This window comes from Melanerpes formicivorus, unplaced genomic scaffold, assembly GCF_026170545.1.
Source record: "Melanerpes formicivorus ecotype bairdi unplaced genomic scaffold, bMelFor1.0.p_v2 SCAF_23, whole genome shotgun sequence".
Lineage (NCBI taxonomy): Eukaryota > Metazoa > Chordata > Aves > Piciformes > Picidae > Melanerpes > Melanerpes formicivorus.
This window is the reverse complement of record NW_027142375.1, coordinates 4,680,932-4,704,036: the sequence shown is the minus strand read 5'-3', so window position 1 is coordinate 4,704,036 and position 23,105 is coordinate 4,680,932. Positions and strand designations below refer to the sequence as shown.

At 43.9% G+C, this 23,105-nt stretch overlaps 1 protein-coding gene across 1 annotated transcript in view; it reads left to right on the top strand.

The window, feature by feature from the left end:
* Positions 1–23,105, top strand: part of CHN2 (chimerin 2) — a 216,492-nt gene that overhangs the window by 117,876 nt on the left and 75,511 nt on the right. The window contains exons 4-6 of the mRNA XM_068152369.1: positions 7,706–7,737; positions 11,059–11,172; positions 13,270–13,555. Coding sequence (XP_068008470.1) covers positions 7,706–7,737; positions 11,059–11,172; positions 13,270–13,555 — 432 coding nt within the window. The remainder of the gene's footprint in view (positions 1–7,705; positions 7,738–11,058; positions 11,173–13,269; positions 13,556–23,105) is intronic.

The following is a 23,105-nucleotide window of genomic DNA, read 5'->3' as shown; positions in this document are numbered from 1 at the left end:
CCTGCTGGGGTCTTGTGCCTTGCTGGTTTGTCTCTGAGGATTGTCTTTGCTCCTCCCTCATTACACAGCCCAAATACATGAACATATTCATGATGTTATGTGTGCTGGATAGGTTTGTCAGATGAAGCCTGTGCCATCACTCATGCTGAATGCCATTGGCTGAGAGTCTTAGTGGGGAAGACTACTTTTCATTATGTGTGTACACAGTGAGAGTATATAGCTGGCCTGTTTTTGGCCAGGGAGTACAGATCTTCTATTGCTGCTTCTCCTGCTAGCAAAATTACCAGCAGGCTTTGTGATACACTAAGCAAAACTAAGAGTTGCTTTTCCCTGAAAATATGAGTGCCAGAGAGATTGATGGGGGAATAGTAAGGAAGTGGTTAAAAGGTAGGGGAATGCTTCCTCTCAAAAAGACTGTTCTCCCAGTTAAAATTGTTAGAGTCAGTACTGTTAAATAACTTGTCCTACTCAGAGATAAAGTTAGGCACACTGATTGACCTAAGGAGAGATTTCTGTAACAAAAGTTTGGAGGGAAAAAAAACCAAACCCAAGAAGTAATGAAATACAACATTTTGGAATTTGTTTCTATTCTTGTTACATTGCATAGAAGCTTCCAATCTTCCTTAATCCTTTTCTGTTGTTGATTGTACTGCTGGCTTATGACAGTTCTGCCAGAAGCTGAACTGTTCAGGCAATAAACTCCTGTTCTGTACAGTTTAATTTGAGGAGGGGGGGGAGAGAGAGGGGGGTGGTGTCTTGAAAGCTTCTCTTCCAACTCTTCTATTTCTCTATGTCTAACTGACCTGAAAAAAACTGTATTTGTAGGCAGCTAGAATTGCTGGAATATAATTAGGACTTTTCCAAACAGAAAATATATCAGATTGAACTTCCTTTGGGAACATCACAGTATCACAGTATCACCAAGGTTGGAAGAGACCTCAAAGATCATCGAGTCCAACCTGTCACCACAGACCTCATGACTAGACCATGGCACCAAGTGCCACGTCCAATCTCCTCTTGAACACCTCCAGGGATGGTGACTCCACCACCTCCCCGGGCAGCACATTCCAATGATGAATGACTCTCTCAGTGAAGAACTTTCTCCTCACCTCCAGCCTAAACCTCCTCTGGCACAGCTTGATACTGTGTCCCCTTGTTCTGGTGCTGGTTGCCTGGGAGAAGAGACCAACCCCTTGCTGGCTACAACCACCTTTCAGGTAGCTGTAGAGGGCAATGAGGTCTCCCCTGAGCCTCCTCTTCTCCAGGCTAAACAATCCCAGCTCCCTCAGCCTCTCCTCACAGGGCTTGTGAGCCTCACTGCCTGCCATGAGCTGATGTTATTAGCTCTTGGATCTTGTTTCTCTGCTTTTTTTCCTATGTACTACAGAAAAGAACAGACAGCCAGGTGCAGCTACCCACCTTATTGTTTCCCTTCCCCTTTTATATTCTTTTCATGGATGTATTAAAGCAGTGGTTGAAAAAGGAGATATCCAACATTAAGCTCTGTTGGCCCTTCTGAATTACAGGCAGATTGCTGTCCTAGAGGGATTTCTAAAATTTCATCCCACCATTTTTGGATTTCAGCTTTGGCCACTGGATAAGGAAATGTGTCTTGTTCAATGAAGCTGAAGAGAAGGTAATTTTCCCTGAAAATTAGAGTTATCATATTTCTGTGGTATACTTACACAGAAAGAATTCTTCAGGGTATCTTTGAATCTTCAGTGCAGTGTGGCTTTGATGTCAGTGCTTGCAATGAAAATGTATCACATCAGGGGATGCTCACCTCTTGCCTGCGTGACTCCCAGGAGGTTCGTGATGAGTTATCTTGCAGAGCGGTGTGGGATTTTAATACAATAATCTGTTACCTTAGCAGGAGTACGTCGAGTCAGGGGCAAACCATCCTGGCCAAAAGAGAAGCCACAAATCCCAGGGCACTAAAATTCAGTCAACATTAACATTATGTAGACTTAAGATATTGAATTAGCTTTGATAGCTAGTGCATTTGTTTAATTTTTTTTTAAGGCTTACTTCCTTCTCAGTATTGACTCCAAACCCCGGCACGACCAGCTCCACGCTTTGAAGAATATGCTGTAGCATTGAAAAGGAAAACCAACCCAAAACCCAAACTTGTAAAACTAGACTAAGTGTACCAGTCAGGGATTTATTTATTTTTGTTTTAGGGTGGGAAGAGGCAATCAGGTTTGGCAGGCTGGGAGTCAAGGCTGGTGTATGCAGCGTGTCTTAGACGTGAGCTTCCAAAGGCCTTTGGAGAATGCTAGGAGAGCTGTGCTGAGTTTGATTTCTCTTTGAGCATGCTTTGAGATTGGATGCCACTGCATGTTGCTGGCTTCATAGGAGTACTAGGTTAGTAGTGATTGAGGCTGTTTCACCATACATCTTATTTCCCACTCAACATAACTTTGAGTTTAAAACAGTTTAGCCATTCACTGCTTATTCATAATTTATACAACTGTGAGTTTTAAATAGTAAATGTCAGTGTTTCCCCCATGGTTTCTGGAACAGCAGCTAGAAGTGCCTGCTCTGCAACAACAGTTTTGGTTTGATATTGGCAATAATACCTTTTCCCAAGCCAGAGAATCGCTGTTTCACATTTGAATTGAAAGCTGCCATTTACTTTTAGTGGAGAGAGAGAGCCTGTTTGATTTATCCTCTGTATGAAAGTAGTAAAAGTAAGAAGTGGAGCTCTTCAAGGCAAAACAGCCTTTTCCTAGAGAAAATCTGTTATTTGCCTTACATAATTTTACTTGGGCTTGTACTTGGGTTTTGTCTGTAAGTCCTAAATTACTCAGACCCTCTGATCTCTCCCCTTAACATCTAGGGAGATGGGGCAGGATGCTGGACAAAACATCTGGTCAGCTGAGAAAGGTTTGAACAGGGAAATTGTGAGGACCATACAGAAAGTGATGAGAGAGTTCTTCATAACTATTATCCATGAAAAAAATGTAAGTGTCTGTGTCCTCAGAATAAAGCTGATTATTCTGGGCTCCTACCATAAGGAAACAGTCACTTTTCTACCTGTGGATTTTTTGTTCTTTCCACCACTAAGAATTCTCTTTGGCAGGTCTGCCTGGCTTTGTGTGTGTGCAAGCCCATTTAGAGCAGGAGAGGGAAAGCTAATCCCAACTGAATTTCAGTCACCTTTGCCTTCTGGGATACATAGAATTTCCCTTGAAGTTTGTAAAGAGTCTGTGGTGGGCACAAAACAGCCCTACTGGCTCCTTTGATACTTTCAAGCCTCTGCTCCATCAATTGTGCAGGCTTTTGGTTTATTTCCAAGTTCATTCTACCATTCTGGTTTTGATCTGGAGACCCTGATGTTATTTTGATCTTTTATCTTGCTGAAACTTTGTTTCCTTGTGTTTGTTCTAGTGGTAAAGTTGGTTAGGAGTGAAATGATTATTTCAGGCTAAAGGTTACAGTGAGCATGAGAGGAGTTTTTAGATTCTGGGGCACCTGGATGGTCTGGCAGATCTGGAGGTTCATTTTGGGAAGTATTACAGTGTCTTTCTTGCCTGAGGCCGAGTGCTGACATTGAGGCTATTTTAGACTCGCAGGCTAAAAGGGGTTGGAGGGAAGGTTTCAGTTTTGTGGAAGGGGAAGAAGAATATAGGATTTGATGGGCTTTGTATGGATTCTCAGGGAGCTCCTGAATAGCAGGGGGAAAAATGGAAATCGCTGTGTCTAGGGCAGTTCAGTCAGTTGCTGTTTAATTTCACAGATAAATTTGGTTGGTTTGGGTTTGTTTCGTTTGTTGGGTTTGGGTTTATATATATATATGTATATAGATAGATATGTGTGTGTGAGTGTCTATATATATATATTAATAGAAATATGTATGTATAAATCCTTGTGAGAAGGATACAAAATGTGCCTCCAATGGCTCAGGGAGTTATTTCCAGATTGGTTTTATACTTTCTATATAGTTTGAGGTTGAGTGCTAGTACTGTTAATTCCTTTATCTTTCTGAGGTAGGCTCACAGTATCACTAAGGTTGGAAGAGACCTCAAAGATCGAGTCCAACCTGTCACCACAGACCCCATGACTAGACCATGGCACCAAGTGCCACGTCCAATCCCCTCTTGAACACCTCCAGGGATGGTGACTCCACCACCTCCCCGGGCAGCACATTCCAATGACCAATGACTCTCTCGGTGAAGAACTTTCTCCTCACCTCGAGCCTAAACTTCCCCTGGCACAGCTTGAGGCTGTGTCCCCTTATTCTGGTGCTGGTTGCCTGGGAGAAGAGACCGACCCCTTCCTGGCTACAACCTCCCTTCAGGTAGTTGTAGAGGGCAATGAGGTCACCCCTGAGCCTCCTCTTCTCCAGGCTAAGCAACCCCAGCTCCCTCAGCCTCTCCTCACAGGGCTGTGCTCAAGGCCTCTCCCCAGCCTCATTGCCCTTCTCTGGACACCTTCAAGTGTTTCGATGTCCTTCTTAAACTGAGGGGCCCAGAACTGGACACAGGACTCAAGGTGCGGCCTAACCAGTGCAGAGTACAGGGCACGATGACTTCCCTGAGGAGAGAGGTTGAGAGCATTGGGGTTTATTCAGTTTATACACACAATCAAGGCATAGCTGTGTTTGTTAAAACCAAGCAAATTCTGAATCCTGATTGGTTTTTTTTACCATCTGTGGTGTAAAGTTTTTATTTAATTTTCTGTGGGAATTAAACTTCATCTGCTAGTTCCTTGCCACTGTTTTCAGTGTACTCGGTGGCCTTTGTTTCTGTGAAAGAGAGGAAGATTACCTAACCCAGCTTCTGATACCTATTTTTTATGTTTGCATATAAAAATTAGTTTTATGGGGTCATTAAGGCTCCTAAGGGTGACAGCAAGGCAGCATCACACGATGTTAGTAAATATGAGCACAGGGACTGGAGCACTGCCTTATGAGGAGAGGCTGAGAGCCCTGGGGCTGTTTAGTCCCGAGAAGACTGAGAGGGGATGCACTGTTTGGGAAGCTCAGCAGCCCAGTGGCAGCAATCACAGCCTGTCTGGGAGCCCAGGAAGGAGAGGTCCTTCCACCTCAGCTGCTGCATCTACCCTCCTGCTTCATGCACGCAAGCTGACAGCTGCTGGAAGTGGCACTTGGTGCCATGGTTTAGTCATGAGGTCTGTGGTGACAGGTTGGACTCGATGATCTTTGAGGTCTCTTCCAACCCTGGTGATTCTGTGATTCTGTGATAAATGTTTCTAAATATCTGAGGGCTGGGGGTCAAGAGGGAGGGGACAGGCTCTGCTCACTTACACCCTGTGGTAGGACAAGGGGCAAGGGATAGGAACTACAGCGCAGGAGGTTCCACCTCAATATGAGGAGGAACTTCTTCCCTGGGAGGGTCACAGAGCACTGGAACAGGCTGCCCAGAGAGGTTGTGGAGTCTCCTTCTCTGGAGCCTTCCAAGCCCTATCTGGATGTGTTCCTGTGTGACCTGCACTGGATTCACAGGGGGGTTGGACGCCATGATCTCTGGAGGTCCCTTCCAACCTCTAACATCCTGTGATCCTGAACAACCTTTCTAAGGTAATATGGCTTTTTCTTTATATTTTTTTAACCTAAAAAAATATAAACTCAACAAAAATCGAATTAATATACTTTCTTCTCTGAGTTGCACACAGGGAAACAGCACCTACGCTTTGGCAGTCCCTCTGATTTTGTTCCCTTCACTTCTATGCTTGCTGTTGCCTCTCCTTCCTGCCCCTCAGAGCTCAAAAATGTTTGTACCAAGTCTTTAGACCCTACCTGGAGTACTGCTTCCCGTTCTGGAGCCCCTGTTACAGGAAGGATCTGGACATGCTGGAATGTGTCCAGAGAAGGGCCATGAGGATGACTAGAGGGCTGGAGGTTCTCTCCTCAGTCAAACAGACTGACAGAGTTGGGGCTGTTCAGTCTGGAGAAGGCTCCAAGGAGACCTTATTGTGGCCTTCCAGTATCTGAAGGGGGCTGCAAGAAAGCTGGGGAGGGACTTTTTAGGGTGTCAGGGAGTGATAGGACTAGGGGGAATAGGAAAAAAGAAACCAAACCACTAGAAATGGCTAGATTCAGATTGGATGTTAGAAAGAAGTTCTTCATCATGAGGGTGGTGAGACACTGGAACAGGTTGCCCAAGGAGGTGGTGGAAGCCTCATCCCTGGAGGTTTTTAAGGCCAGGCTGGATGTGGCTCTCGAGCAACCTGATGTAGTGTGAGGTGTCCCTGCCCATGGCAGGGGGGTTGAAACTGGCTGATCCTTGAGGTCCCTTCCAACCCTGACAATTGTATGATTCTATGATTATTCCTAGGCAGGAGCTCCAAGGGTATGATCCTGCTATTGTTAGTGCTGTGCTAGAAAAGAAGCGCCGAGCTGGGGAAGAAGCGCAGTCAGGACTTGATTGAACTCCCATCGGGCTGCTATTGAAGATTCTCATTATCTTGTACAACCTTTCCTTCCCCTTGCGCTGCGCCGAAGCCTCAGTGACTGCAGGGGAGAAAGTCAGCTGCTGCAGTTTGAGTGCCTGGCGTGTGCGTTACTGAATCAGAAATGTGACATTTATGCCTTTGCTGTTCAGAAATTAAAGTTTCTCTGAGGGAAATAATGAGGTGTAATCAAAACAAGAGCCAGTAGTGCTTGTTGCTAGCCAGGAGCAAGCGACAGGGGATGCTCTCTGTGTGTGTGGAGGTGTGGGGGGTGGTGGGGAGAGGTGTGGAGGTGTGGGTGTGTGGAGTGTGCGTGGAGACGTGGAGGTGTGTCGAGGGGAGTGGGGGCACAGAGGGTGGGGTGAAGGTGTGTAGGTGCGCGGGCCGCTATAGCCCTGTTCCAGTCCGCGCCGCAGCTGGGGCCAGGGCGCCGCCTGCTGGCCGCCGTTGGGCAGGGGCCGGCCGTGCCAGCAACAGAGCGCCCCTGCCCAGCAGCTCCCCCTGCTGGCACCGCCGCTGCCCTGCCGAGCCGGCCTGCACTGTGAGCACGTAATGAAAAGCTGAGTTTTGGGCAAGGGTTCAGAGCAGCAGGTGTATCCAGATTCTGGACAAGAGCGTGGTATTCCTAAAACTTGGTCTTAAAGTAACAAGGAGGCCTTCCACAAGACTTTGATGTACTTTTGCATCAAGGTTGCAAGTGCTTGAGACTTCAAGGCATGGAAGGCTGTGTCTAAATCCAGAAACCTTGTTTTCCCCAACAGTATGTTGTTGTGTTTGTATTGTGGTTTGGGTTTTTTCTTTAAACCTCCAATCAGTTGCTATATATAAGCAAAATGTGGTTTTAAGAAGCTAAAAGGTATGTAATAAAAACAGAATCATAGAATGGCTTGAGTTTGTTGGGACCTCAAAGATCATCTAGTTTTAATCCCCCTGGCATCTCCTGCTGGACCATAGCCTTGGTTTATGGTATAAATGCTAGCTGGGCAAAGCTACAATAAACTCTTTTTCATGCATTTGATCAGATTTTATGGGTTTTATGTGGTTCTGGTTTTTTCACCATTGATAGCTGTTATTTTTTCCTCAACAACCCATTGGGAAAATCACCTCTTCTGGTCTCATTTTTCTGTTCATCTGGTATAATCATGTTCTAGTCACCACTTTGAATCTGCTGATTTTTGTCACTTAGATGGGTGCAGCAGGCCTTGTTGACAATCATGCACAACTGAGTTTTGTGTAATTTATTGAAAAACAGAAGTTTTTAATGGGTCTTTTCGTTTCTCTCAACATTTAGGTGGAGAACAGGCCAAAGTATTATGGACGAGAGTAAGTATTTTTCCTCTTTCTTAGCACCTTTTGGGGGCATCCAAAAGTTGTTGTTCTGAACTTTAAAAAAAACAAACAAAAGTGAAGGTCTCATAAAATACTTGATTTTACCTTTCACTTCAGCTGGGAGTGAAATACATTGAAAGCCTAATAATTTACTTGTGTTACAGTCCAGCACTGCTCACATTCCATGGACCGTGCTGCTATCTGAGCCTGCATGCTTACTTTGTTTTTCTCAGGATCATTTGGGGAAAACAATTAATTGTGTGGAGTACTTATTCCTTTTATTTTGGTTGTCACTTAAGCCTCCCAGTGGACCTGCAGTGGACTTGCATTGGGAGGAAAGCAGCAGCTGCCTCCTTCACTATATGTTCCTACACTTCTACCACCATAGATGGCTGTGGAATAATGTGTATATACCACTGCACTGTAACTGATGAAGTTACGAGGTCTGAAGTGCCCAAAGAGGTGTGTGTTTGCTGTGAGGAAAAGAACAGGCCACTAGAGAATAGTTCCTTTGTGCTCAGCAGTCTTCTTGCCAATAAAGAGCTTGAGATGGGCTGGATCCTGCATTGGGAAGGTGAAGTTGAAGGGCATAGCCACTGCAGCAGCCACCCAGATCTGGCATTTGACCTTTACTAGAGTAATCTGCTGAGGCCCTAGCCCTCATTTATAGCTAAATTACTTAGATACAGTGTTCTATTTTTTCCTTCCACCCCAGACACATCATCTGTGTTTAATGATCCTTTTCTGCTATCAAAACCCTCAAGAGCTAGCAGCTTTGCCCCTAATTACTGCAGTTTCATTTTTTAAGTATTATCTTTGACAATAGGGAATTCAGATCTAGCCACTAGAGTAAACAGAACTAGAGACAGTACGTACCTCAGTAACCCATCACACTTCCTACAGTCTCTTATCCCAGAACCTGCCTGGCTGTTGACATACTCTGAGTTTGTGAAGCAGCAGGGCTGGCAGGAACTGTGAGAAGTCACTTCAGGAACCTGCCCAGGCAAGATCACATTAGTTCTCATTCAGAAAGATTTCAGAACCACTGGGACAATGCTATAAAAGCACTTGTCTCAGTGCTCAGTAGTGCTTGGAAAGTGAATTTGGAATTTCCAGGGAAAGAAAAAAGGGGGGGGGAACAACTACATTATTATATAAATCTATGATGTGAGTGCATTTTAAATAGTGCACATAGTCCTGGTCCCTCTCTGCCCCTTCCTTCTCCCTCCCATTTAGAAAGGATGCAGAAGAAATGAAAGGTACAGCAAAATGCAGCAATAGTTGAGCAAAGAGATGCAGCTCCTACCATAGGAGGAAAATTGACAAGTCTTCCCCATTGGGTGTCCAAGAGGGGAACATACACAGTGTTCCTCTCAAGTTCATTGCCATGCAGAGGCCAAAAGTATAAAGATATTAAAGGGTTTAGGAGTGAGATTCTCAGACTCATGAAGGGTAAGGTCACAGCTGATCAGGCACATCTTCTAGCTCAGCCCATGATAGATAGGCAGTGATGTGAAGTGAACAAAATATGTCACTGCTTCCCGTGCTCCTTCTGTAGGCATTCCTTGTCAGCTGCTGTCAGAGGCAGGTGTCGAAGTTCAGGAGATCTTGTGCCATGTACAAGCTGGTTTAATGCCCTTATAAAAATGTACCAAAAATGCCCATGGGAAAGTTCAGATTACTCAGTGCTTACCACTCACGGTTAAAGACATTTCACAGGTGTCCCAAGCATCCTATCCAAGTGATCTCTCAAAGTGAGAATAGACAGGTGTGCTTCTTTTCCTAGCATCTAACCTGAAGCCTGCTGTATTTTATAGTGAACAGCAACAGATTGATCAGGTATCTGTTAAATGTAGATTTTCCAGTGGTGAATAGCTTATACTCATTATTTTAAACAAGAGCTGTGAATTGTCATGAGTTTACTGGTAAAGACATGCTTAAATTATGTCATCTAGGAGGTGCTTGTTTCAGTTCGGATGTGGCAGTAAATAAGTGCATCCCCCACCAGCACAGAGGAACCACTTTACATATTTTTGAACTGAAAGATCACCTAGACCTAATATTTTCAACCTCTGCCAGCTGTGAGAAGGCAACATAAAGAGAACAGAATGTTGCTTGCATTTACAGCCAATGTGTTTTTATCTTCTCTTTCACTATTGAGCCAGAGGCAGCGTTAGAGACATGCCGCTTTGCATGTGCTGTCAGAAAAGAGAAGATGCTGAAGGCCAGCACATTTTAGTTCCTTTTTTTTTTCAGACAGCAGCAAAGATAGAAACTTTCAAAACCTCTAAGGGGATACACAGAGACTTATCAGCTAGCAAAATGTGTGTAGGAGTTAAGACTCAAACCGCTGTAAAGACTGCGCTGGTACTTACGGAAAGATCACTGCTAAATATTGATCATTGTAAGGTTAATTGTGCATTGCAGGGCCTCTTCCTTACTTCATACAGCAGTGACAAAAGAATCAGAGAAGTGTTGCTTTTTTTCCAACACTGAATGGAGCTCATTGGTAGGAGGAGAGCAGTATTTTTCTTACGTCCCCTTGCCATTTCTTGTCTCAGCTTCCCTTACACATTTGAGGAAGCAATGTTAACATAAAAAATTAAGTGAACTGATACTAAGAATGATCTCTCTCTCATTTTGTCATCTCCATTAAAAAAAGGAAAAAAACAAAAGTGATGCCTCTGTGCCTAGTTTTCAATTCTGTTGTAAGGCCTTTAGAAGAGAAACAAGGAAGAGTGGCATAGCCTGAGATGAAAAAGAGGAGAAAAGTTGTGTAAAAAGGGAACATTTACAGGAAAAAAAACAATCACTGGGTGCAGCTGAGCATTATGCTGAGTGAAACTGCATATATGGAGTCACCATCATTGGAGGTGTTTAGGAGGAGACTTGACAGGGTGCTTGGTTGCATGGTTTAGTTGATTAGGTGGTGTTGGATGATCGGTTGGATGCAGTGATCTCGAAGATCTCTTCCAACCTGGTCTGGTCCATTCCATTCCATTCCATTCCATTCCATTCCATTCCATTCCATTCCATTCCATTCCATTCCATTCCATTCCATTCCATTCCATTCCATTCCATTCCATTCCATTCTACAGTGTCATTTTTCTTTTGCCTGTGTAAGCTTTGTTTTACCTCTGTGTTGGACTTCCCAAGCTAGATGACTGTCTCTCCATTTCTAGCTGCTTGGCCACTGTCCTGATGGCTCAAACCATGCTGCTGTGTAGTACAGAAGTTTTCAAACGGTTTCTAGGCTGGAGAAGTAGGTGCTTCTGCTCAGGTTGTTCTGTAAGTCACTGAGATGTCTTCCCTTAGGTTTCACGGGATCATTTCACGAGAGCAAGCAGATGAAATACTTGCTGGTGTAGAAGGAGCATATATTCTTAGAGAAAGCCAGAGGCAACCCGGCTGCTATACCCTCGCTCTCAGGTAAACACTGTTTTAATAGAGGCTTATAGTTCTAATGGAGATGTGTTTAAAGGAGCAGATTATATCAATCCCTTCTGAGTGAAATCTCTGTCCACTTTATGGTGACAGAGTGATTTTATGCCCTCTTGTCAGCAGTTTGACAATCACAGTACTGCACAATTCTGTCACTCCTTTAGCAGTTGGCTCTTTCCTGATGCAAGCTGTGCCTGTCCTCAAAATTCTTGGTACATAAAGTTGAGTGTTACCAAGAATGGAACTTCTTGAAATCTCTGTAAGAGATGTGAGGGAGTACAGAACATGGGAGTGTCCCAACAGAGGACACAGCCAGGTTGTCCTCTGAGCTCAGTGATGCGTTATACAGATACACTGGCAACCATGGGAGAAAATAATCCTGGATAAACCTGGAAAATCATTAAGCCTGGTGGCTAACCAGCTGTCAAAGGCAGCATACCAGACTACAGTATTCTTCCCTTACTGGAATTCAAACTTGCTGTATAAATACAGTGTGAAACATGGGATGCCACTGCTCAGAGAAGTAAGAGTCTGCTACTCATCTGACTGCAAAATTCAGTGGGAACACCATCTACAACCTCCCTGCTCCTCACTGGTAGCTTTTCTGGTGTAACTGTGCCATTTGAAACTTGCCCATGTGACAGTCTGATATCTGCTGTGAGTTAGGAACAAGGGGACCAGGTATTCTATTGGATTCTGACAAAACCAAGCTCCTTGAAAACACTTGGCAATGTTTACAGAAGTATTACTTCTGTGGGATATTCACAAAATAACAGCCTGCAGTTTTCCTCTTTTGCTTGGTAAGCCAGTAAGAAAAATCCTTTAAGGAGTTACCCCTTGTAGCTACAATATGGTGCTGAAATCCCTCTCAGAATTTGTACTGATGTGCAGATGGTAGAGCTGGAAAAGCTGGTGAGTCATGCCAACCAAAATGTGGTGTAAATTAAAATCAACTTTTGTCAGCTGAAAAAGAACAAATGCCTTCTTCTTGGGTTGGGTTTTTTTTTAAGAGTTTTGTCAAGATTTCAAAATAGAGAATAAAAAAGAGCTACCAAAGGAGGGGGATTGTGGCAAAGTGCCTGTTGTTTTGACACAACAGCATGATTTCTGAATCTGTCTGAACAACTACTTATAAAATCATGAACTGAATTCAGGAACAAATTGGATATTCATGTATTAATGTGAGTGGAAAAAAAAACCAAGGTTTAAACAGCTGGGATTGAATGCCCAACAAAATGTGCAGAGTTTTGCTCTTCTGATGCTATACACAAGGACCAGTTAACCCAACCTCCTAGCTTTGAATCTTTGACTCAAGAATGGGATTCCAGGCACGGTTATTCCACCACCTCCCTGGGCAGCACATTCCAATGGCCAATTACTCTTTCTATGAACAACTTTCTCCTCACCTTGAGCCTAAACTTCCCATGGCACAGTTTGAGACTGTGTCCTCTTGTTCTGGTGCCGGTTGCCTGGGAGAAGAGACCAACCCCTACCTGGCTACAACCTCCCTTCAGGGAGTTGTAGACAGCAATAAGGTCTCCCCTGAGCCTCCTCTTCTCCAGGCTAAACAACCCCAGCTCCCTCAGCCTCTCCTCACAGGGCTGTGCTCAAGGCCTCTCCCCAGCCTCATTGCCCTTCTCTGGACACGTTCAAGTGTCTCAATGTCCTTCTTAAATTGAGGAGCCCAGAACTGGACACAGGACTAAAGGTGTGGCCTAACCAGTGCAGAGTACAGGGGCACAATGCTCCTGCTGGACACACTATTTCTGATGCAGGCCAGGATGCCATTTGCCTTCTTGGCCACCTGGGCATGCTGCTGGCTCATGTTCAGCTGCTATCAACTAGTACAGTACCCCCAGGTCCCTTTCTGCCTGGCTGCTCTCCAGCCACTCCAACCTCAGCCTGCAGCACTGCATGTGGTTGTGGCCAAAGCACAAAACCTGGCACTTGGACTTGTTGAATGCCAATATATGTCTGTATTCCATAGATTTGTCAGAGAAATTTCCTGCTGAGTGTTCTGCCAGTATGGATTTTCCCTTTTCACTCTTCCCTCTTCTCTCCCTCCTTTTGTTCTGGTGTGTGCAGATTTGGGAATCAGACCCTAAACTACAGGCTGTTCTATGATGGAAAGCACTTTGTGGGGGAGAAAAGATTTGAATCGATCCACGACCTGGTTACAGATGGCTTGATAACACTGTATATAGAAACAAAGGCTTCTGAGTATATCTCCAAAATGACAACAAACCCCATCTATGAGCACATTGGATATGCTACTTTGCTTAGAGAAAAAGTCTCACGGAGGCTGAGCAGGACAAAAAATGAATCAAGAAAAGCAAGTGTAACCAGTGAAGAAAATACTCCAGTTGAAAAGGTAAGCACTCAGTTTAGAGCTTGGGCAATTAATGCCAGTCTTTCAATCAAATCTGAGAGGAAAAAAAAGTGGTGTTTTGACAAAAGACTTGATTCTATTTTTCTGTGCTTCAGTAAGTATTACTATCCCACTGCAAAGTTTATATCCTGTTATATGTGATCTCGGATCCAGACTAATATCTGACTGGAGCTTATGATGAAAGCTTTCTAATAAGTACCAAATGCAAAGGTTTTTGCAGTACCAAATGCAAATGTTTTTGCTGTCTAAATACCTACATACAGACATGTATATATATATCTATAGTCTGACATAGGAGCTGTACCTAAAATCATTCACAAGTTACTGTTCTTTGTCCACATATATTCAAGCCTATTCCAAAGAAGGATTAAGAAACTGGTTCCCACTGACCCTTCACCATAGCTCAAGTTTGTTATCTTTCTGTTCCATTGTGAAAAACTTCTCTTTTCTGCCCAGTCTTTGGTGGATGGGTCTCAAATTGGGATACTGTGTGTTTTCTTGCCTTTCTTCCTGTGGGTCTGAAATTGGGATATTATGTGCTTGCTTCCCTTTCTTCTCAGTCTTCTCATATGGAGTGGGCTTTCCTTGATCTGCTTCTCTCATGCACCCAGATTCCATAGCATTGTATGGACAATGGCTTATTTCCATGATGATAAATTAGTAAGTTAGTAGCCACCTAAGGATGTAAAATTAGGTGTAAAACAATCTTGTGAGAAGTGATGTGGATATTTTCATTTTCGAGGTGATTAGGCAGTAAGAGCTGCTGAAGACACCTCTGTTTTGAGTCTGGTGTTTGTGCTGAATTGACTTTACTGCCACTTGAAAGTGTAGCTCTGCAATGTGACTGGTGATTTACTTTAGTGGTCAGTGTGCTGGCCAGCTAGTTGGGAGCTAGAGCTGGTTTGTATTTGGGAAGCAAAGAGTGGATTTGTTGCCATATAGTAATATTGAGCATGAAACAAGATCAGCTTTTTTGTGTGATTCCTCATCACTCCAAGACATTTCCAGAGTAGTTGCTATCTATTAAGGTCACATATCTGCATTGTCTGATTATGTACTGGTTTGGATTTCTCAGTAGTAATAATTGCTCAAGTAACTGGGTCTGGGATTGTGTCCAGTTGTGGGCTCCCCAGTACAGGAGGGACAGAGATCTGCTCAAAAGAGTCCAGTGGAGGGCTGTGAGGATGATGAAGGGACTGGAGCATGTGCCCTGTGAGGAGAGGCTGAGAGACCTGGGGCTGTTTAGTCTGGAGAAGAGAAGACTGAGAAGGAATTTAATAAATGTTTATAAATATCTGAGGGTTGGGTGTCAAGGGGGAGGGGACAGGCTCCCCACAGAGGTGGTGGAGTCTCCTTTTTCAGCCAGGGCAGTTTTGAGTAGAACTGTAAAAAAAACTCTTTTAAACCAAAGAAGGCAAACTGTTGCTGCAGGGATCCCTGCCCTCCCTCCTTCACAGCTCCCTTTGCTGATGTTCAGTTTTATGCAGCTACATGGTAGGTGACACTAGAAAACAGCTCCAGACTAAAAACTCAGCCAGAAGAAAAGTCCTTTGAATGTTCAGTCAGATCTGCTACCTGATCTACCTCATATGAGTAGAAGAGGGCAAGTCTTTTTTTCTGGCAACAGCTTAAAAAATGATGCTACTGGCATAGAGTGAGTGGAGAGCTGCATCCTTAGATGCTGGTGCTTGAAAATGTTTGACCTTGATGTATCTTGTTGTCAATAGTGAAAATACACCTCTGAATCTCTTTTAGTGATTGGGTTAGGTCTTCTTTTGCATTGTGGCTGAATGAAGTTAAAGTGTTCAGAGTATTATTTGCCTCTGAGGCAGCTTGTGATGCCAAAAGCAGTACTGTGGCTCTTTAGGAGGATCGGTGCTCATCTAGTTTTCGGGGCTGTGTGGCTGCACTGCTGTATAAAAATAGCTGGCTTCAGCTAAGCTGTTACACTGTTGGCAACTCTCTCTGCCTTCTTCCTACGGAGGGAAAGCAGCACGAGGAATAGCAGCTGTTTCTGCCATATTTTTCTTGCCAGGAGGAGTAGGAGCAATCACAGCTATAAGAGGAGTGGGGCTAAAAAGGCAGAGTGATCGGCTCACAGGCTGAAGATCTGCTGTAGCAGCTGAAGCCTCACTGTTGATAGTTAGGACTCATATGGGTTTCTCTACTGGTACCAGTAGTTTTTCATCATCTCATGCAAATCCATGTAAAGAAGGTTCATTGCAAGTAAATTGTCAGCAAGGAAAGAAAATCACTTAAGTCTGTATGGTGAAGCTTACCGTGTTTGCTTTTGATTCATATGTTTCTGAGGGAAGCTCATGAGAGGTCTGGGTAGCAGACAAGGGGTAGTGGATATAAGCTACAGCACAGGAGGTTCCACCTCAGCATGAGAAGGAGATTCTTCACTGTGAGGGAGGAGGAACTTCTTTGCTATGAGGGTCACAGAGCACTGGAACAGGTTCCCCAGAGAGGTTGTGGAGTCTCCTTCTCGGGAGGCTTTCAAGCCCCATCTGGATGCATTCCTGTGTGACCTGCACTGGATTCTATGGTACTGCTCTGGCAGGGGGGTTGGACTCAATGGTCTCCTGAGGTCCCTTCCAACCCCTAACATCCTGTGTAATCCTGTGACAAAGATTCAGGCATCAAGATTCCCATTTATTCCTCACAGTAACTTCAGATAAAGTATGGACTGGGCCTTGAACTGAACTGGTGAAATACCAAACATCTGTCAGAAAGAGGACAGAGAGAGAAAGAAGGGTAAAGGCAATTTAGTGAGTGGTTTTGTATCAACTTTAAAAGTCTTCTAAAATGTAATAATAACATGGGGGAGTGGTAGTTCAGTGTGAGTTGTATCAGATGTTTTGCTTGAGGCTATCATATGTTGTACAGCATTTTAGACAAAGGCCATGGTTTGCCCACAAATTAAATCCTTCACCCACTTCAATTGCTCCAATACATTCCAGACCCCAAGAAATAAGTGGATGAATATTCGGTGTGACATTGCTTTGCTGCATGTGTGAAAAATCAGAGAGTTTTGTATGAAGTATGTTTTCTCTGACCAACTGAACAGGTAAAATGCCTTCTTTTGGTAACCAAGCTGCTTTATTGTAGAGTGTTTTGAATGTTTCTGAAATGATGGAGGGGAAGCCATACATGCAGGATGAAGCTTCCATTATTTCTCGAGAGGAAGGTGGGAATTCACTGCTCTAAGGTTAGGCATCAGTACTCCTACAGATTAGGCTTTTTACAAGTGAGATTTTGTTTTATACTGAAACCAATTCCAGAGTGTGAAAGTGAAGCTGAAGGCATTTGTCTCCTTAGCAGGTTTGTTAACACCATCTGGGGAGTCTGCTCATTCTGTCACCTCCCACACTGGCTGTGGCGATTATTCAGTGTCTCAGTCGCTCCAGCGCCACTGCTCCCCGTGGGGTAGGTCGATGGAAGGGGGCCACCAAGGCGTGGGCTGGCAGGAGAAGCCTGCATTTAGATGAAATGTCTTGGTACTGCCTGGGGTACCTGTCTGTTCCCATAATGATAATTTCTTTGAGGTTGTAATTAGTGGAGTCGTGCCTGTTCCAGAAGCGGGGTGTGATACATGGGCTGGATTAAGCTGTTGTTGTTCATGCCTTTTTATCCATGGGGGTTTTTGTAACAGGCCTAAGAAAATGTTTGCACTTTAAGACAGTGCCAGTGCTTCATCTGAAAGTTATTACTGTCTGACTTTAAAGAGGTGCTAGATTTGTAGACACAGATTGCAAATATTTAGTCCAAATAGCTTTGGTCTGCAAAGAACTGCAATCATTTTTAGGAACAAAGTGTTGGGGGAGAACAGCATGCTGCAAATACTTTCTGAAGAGTGCAGGCAATTGTCATTAAGATTGCTTGTTGTCTGATTGAGGTTGTGATTTAAGCTTGGACAATTTGTCATCACCTACTTTGCGTTTGCTCTGCTTATGGAAGGCTCTACTTGGGGCAAGTACTAGAAGATGTAGGGCAGATAAGCACCTGATACTGGTATGTCCTGTACTTAATTACCAGTAATTCATGTTACTAGTGAATGTAGGAGAAGTGTCCCTTGCTGTAAACAAATAGTCTTCACTTGTAGGAGTGAAAAATGTGCAGTAGTGTGGTTCTGAAACATTTATTGCTGTCACATCCCATGTTACCCTGCAACTCCTGCACTTATTGCATCAGTGGTCCTTGTATCTCAGGCAAGGGAAAAAAAAGATTTCTAAGTTTCTAGTCCTACACTGGCAAGTGTAATTAGGAAAGTATAGTCAAAGACCTGAACTGTTGGAAGTAAACCCAAGCTCAATTTTCATGAGTGCTCTGATCAGATAAAAGCTGTTGTGATTGCTGATGAGAAACCATCCCGGTTCCCTGCTCTTGCACTTTCATTCTCACTGCTGTGACTTGCCCTATGCACTGCCACAGTTGTCCCATGCCTTGGATAGGACCTGGATGCTGTGTCAGGCAAAGGCTCTGCCCCACACCTTGTTTCTTTGCTATGTTGATCTTAGGCAGGAGCAGTTCCTTGGTTTGCATTGCCTTATAGCTTCTGAAGTATTCGTGTTAGCACAGGGGACATGATGACAATGGCAGGCTGGAGTTAAAAGCTCTGGCAGTGGTTGAGCTTAAAGTATTTACCAAAAGAATGTTCTTAACCTATCTGACAGAAGACAAACTGTTTGTAAACGCAGTAAAGATTAAGGAAGGTTTTGTCAGTGCCAGGTCTCCGCTTACTCAGACCCTGGCAAAGCTCCCATCAGTTTCTCTGCAAGTAGGATCTGGCTCAGTCAGTTCAAACATACTGGTTGCACATGAAATACGAGTTTGCATGGAGCCTGGGCTGCAGCACTTGTTCTGCTTTCTGGTTGCAAGTACCTGCCAGCTGCAGCCAGAGGCATTTAAAACAATGGTGGTCTGTAAAGAACATTGTGGTGGTTTGAGCTAAACCAAGAGTGAGGTGTGTGTGACCTTTTCACTAGGCAGCAAGACAGTGCAGGAAAACTGTGCTGCTGCTTGGCATGTCAGCCACTCTCTTTGCTAGAATTCAGCACCAAGCATTTAAGTGCGAATGACAGATCCTGTGGTTAATGCTGCAGCTAGGACTGAAGAGTTGAAAATGACAAGCGTATTACAGAGCAGTCTGGAAGGTGGCAGATTTTCCTCGGCAGAAAATCCCCCACGAATAATAGACAGATAAGAAAGCTACTCCTGTAAAGGCAGAGGTGACAGGAAAGGAAGTGTAGCTTTGCTAGAAGTAGTAGTTGGTGTTACTGTCCTTATGAATAGAATAGAATAGAATAGAATAGAATAGAATAGAATAGAATAGAATAGAATAGAATAGAATAGAATAGAATAGAATAGAGAATAGAACCAGACCAGGTTGGAAGAGACCTTCAAGATCATTGTGTCCAACCCATCAACCAATCCAACCCACCTAATCAACTAAACCATGACACCAAGCACCCCATCAAGTCTCCTCCTGAACACCTCCAATGATGGTGACTCCACCACCTCCCCAGGCAGCCCATTCCAATGGGCAGTCACTCTCTCTGTGTAGAACTTCTTCCTAACATCCAGCCTAAACCTCCCCTGGTGCAGCCTGAGACTGTGTCCTCTTGTTCTGGTGCTGGTTGCCTGGGAGAAGAGACCAACCTCTGCCTGTCTACAACCTCCCTTCAGGTAGTTGTAGAGAGCAATAAGGTCACCCCTGAGTCTCCTCCTCTCCAGGCTAAGCAACCCCAGCTCCCTCAGCCTCTCCTCATAGGGCTGTGTTCCAAACCCCTCACCAACTTTGTTGCCCTTCTCTGGACTCATTCCAGCAAGTCAACCTCCTTCCTAAACTGAGGGGCCCAGAACTGGACACAGTACTCGAGGTGCAGCCTGACCAGTATTAGTCACGCTGCTCACAGTTTCTCACTGAAGAAAATGCAGGACTTCCAGACAAGGCTGTTTTCTAGCATCCCTTAATTGGGGATGTAATCTGGTTATGGAACTAAATTTGTTAGGGGCAGCACAGTTCTCCACACATCAAAACTGCACAAGGGAGAGGCAATTTTAAGAGCACGCCTGGTTTGGGTTTATTTTATGTATTTACACTTCTACATTGTTATTCACCCCACATCCCTTCCTGCAGGCCTTTTAGCCTCATCTTACTCCTCCATTTATGTCTCTTCATTGAATTTTCTACAGGTACTGCTGTTAGCTAACGATAACGAAATCTTTTCAGTCTTTCATTTATTCATTATTCTTCCCATTCTGCAGCTCCTCTAATGATCCTATTACAGGTTGCCAGCTAGTGTTTAACTCTCTGCTGGGATGTCTACCCAGATGTTGAGCATTTCCTCCTACATGAGAGCTGTAGGGTGTTGAGCTGTCCCAGCAGTAGACCATGGAGTTAAGAAGATAGTGAGCAGGAGCATCTGTTCCTGGAGACCCTGGTCTGTAACTGTACTCATTGTTTCATGTGGTCAGAACAAATTAAAATGCCCTGTTCTGCAGGGATATTAACAACCCACCACCTTCTTTTATTAGGAGTTACAGTCTTCCTCTGTGGTGGGATGAAATTTCCCCCCCAACATTAACTTTGCCAGACCAGCTCAGTCGGAAGCAAATGAAAGCTGTATTTACAAGCAAAACTACACTCTACAATGAAATGCAATGAATATGTACAAAATATACAGCATTTACAATATATACAGATATTTACCATGAGAATGCCCCTGGGCAAAGACCAGGGGAAGCTACTAGCTTCTCCTTCCCTGCCTTCCCCTTCCCCCCCTGTACAAAAAGGAGAAGAGAAAGGAGCGTAGAAGTTAGACTAACCAAAACAATGCAGCTAAGGTCAAGCAGAAGCAAGTCAGTATCTCTCCCAGAGCAAAGAAGCAAGAGAAGAGAGAAGTTGTTTTGGGACAACTAGTTTTAGTCCCTTATCTCTTCCAATGGTATTGTTTAGAATGATCTTTATTTTCCTTCTTACACCCAATAGTGTTTTGTTTACACTTTACTGCTTTCTGTTTAAGATCTGTGAAAAATGTTGAAGGCATAGCCTGAAACTATCACATACTCCTATATGCACAGCCACAGAACTGGTGAGAGACTTCTCCCTGGCAGTACTGATTTTGCCTGCAAGGTGCTCAGACACCACACTGAGAAGCATGAACATAAAGCCTGCACGTCAGAGTGGCCTTTAGCTGCAGATTTCAGGAGCACGTGCCGTGATAAAAGGTACAGCTAGGAGCAACAAACTCATACACAAAAATTACTTTGGGAGTAATTAATTCCTTTCCTTAGTCACTCAGGCTTGTCCTGCAAGAGTAGTGTGCTCCACACAGGTTATCAGGTGTGTGCTTAATTGTAGCATGCCCTGACATGAGTACTTAACTACGTATCCAGTTGTCTGCTTGGAGTAACTGTTAGCAGTTCAGTAGTGATTTCATCCAGAGTACTGTCTGGCATTATACCACAGGGAGGAGAGGTTTACATGAATGCACTATATGTATTTTTAGCAGTGTTATATTCTGAGTGACAAACACCATCTCACTGAAAATATAGCTGGCTGATTATTTTCTTTTGTCTTTCAGTGTTGGCCTTCTCCTGTATTTTCCAGCTGTGACTCCTCACAGCATCTCTTTTTTGTAGTTGTTGTTTAAAGCATCATAAATATAAAGTTAGGCAATCCCTAAGACAGAAAAATAACAATGCTACCAAAGTAAACCCATGGAAATGAGCTTTTTCAGTTCCTTCCTTCTGGCTGTCTGTATTTATGCACAAGCAAAGGGATGCTGCTTTGTGGCATCCTCTGACACAGGAGTGACCGTGGCATTCCTAACTAACACGTAATGTTTTGCCTGATTGGGCAAGGATTTTTGAGAGGGTTAATTTGGATTCATTTTAACAGTAATGCAAATGGAGGGGATCAAGAGAAAGAGAGGTTCCATTGCAAAGTGTTTGCTTACATTGCTTGTCTGAGCTGTTAACATCTCTCCAGGTTCATGGTTTATGTTATTAGCATCAGCCTAGGACTCATGACTTTTGCCTTAAGCAGAATAAGTGATATGATTATGCCTGAAGAGAGCTTGTAAGTTGGAGACAATGCTGTTTTACAGGGATGATGTGATGCAACAGATATGATATGATGGGGGTCGATCTCTTCTCTCTAGTGTCAGGTGATAGGATGGGAGTAAATGGCCTGAAATTGTGCCAGGGAGGTTTAGACTGGATATTAGGGCAAATCTCTTTATGGAAAGAGTGGTCAGGCATTGCAACACGCTGCCCAGAGAGGTGGTGGAGTCACTGTCCCTGGAGGTGTTGAAGAAATGTGTGGATGTGGCACTCTGGGATAACAGGACGGAGATGGGAGTCGATACAGCTGACCAGTATGATCGAGTATTGTTCCTTTATTGTTCCAGTATAGCGCGAGTATAGCACAGTAAAGTAAAGCAAAGAAGGGGGGAAAAGAAAGGCAGAAGTGCCTATCAAGGGAACTCTACAACTTATATAAACTCAGAGTGCCTTGTTGGCATAGCTTCATTGGTTCCCTATGAGTGACCACACATCACACTATTATAGATTATTGGTCCAACTACTAACAACAAGTCAGGTTGTTGATGCAGGTGCATGTCCTGTTGTCCCAAGATAACTCTCTGTGTTTATAGCTACCAGTGTCCTGATTTAGTTACATGCTGCAGGCACAGCACTGTTTTGCTGCACTGCTAGCTGGCTCTGCACTTATGCTGAGCATGGCCTACCTCCATGGCAGCCTCTAAGCCTGCACTGCCAGATTGCTCACACTGCTCGTCACTGGCATTGCCACACTGGGATGTGGTTTAATGGCCTTGGTGATGTTAGGTCAATGGCTAGACTTGATGATCTTAGAGGTCTTGTCCAACCGAAACAATGCTGTGATCCTGTGATCTGATCCAAATGCTACTAAAATTAATGGGAGGATCCCCACAGATTTCACTGAGTCTTGGAGCAATTTAGGGCCCCGCTAAGCATGTGGAGCAAAGCTGAATATGAGATTTGTTACCACCAAAATGTTTCCCAATCCAGGGCTTTAGAAAGCTTGCCAAATGGGAGCGATGAAAGAACTTCACACCTGAATACCAGAACAGCAGATTGAAATGTTCTCAAGTGAGAATGTCACATTGGTACTAAAAGTGATTAAATACACCAGAAGTGCTCATAGGAGTCCAAAGGCAAACACCCCTTGGCTCTTCAGGTACAAGACTGTATCTGCAGCGAGGCTTTGCTGAATGCATACATTAATCTTTGCCTCTTGGGTAATTTCCTGTTAGGAACATATTAATGATTCTAATAAAGCTAAATATTTGTTGCATAATAACCATGCTTAGTTTGTTTTATTAAAAACAAAAGCCTTATATATTTAATTATTTCTTTTCCTGGCCTTGGATTTTATACTCTTTACATAGTTTGATTGTATGAAATTAGCACTAACAAAGTTCCACAGGGACTGGGGTGGAGCCTTGGGCATAAACATTTAATTTTATTGTCACTGGAAAAT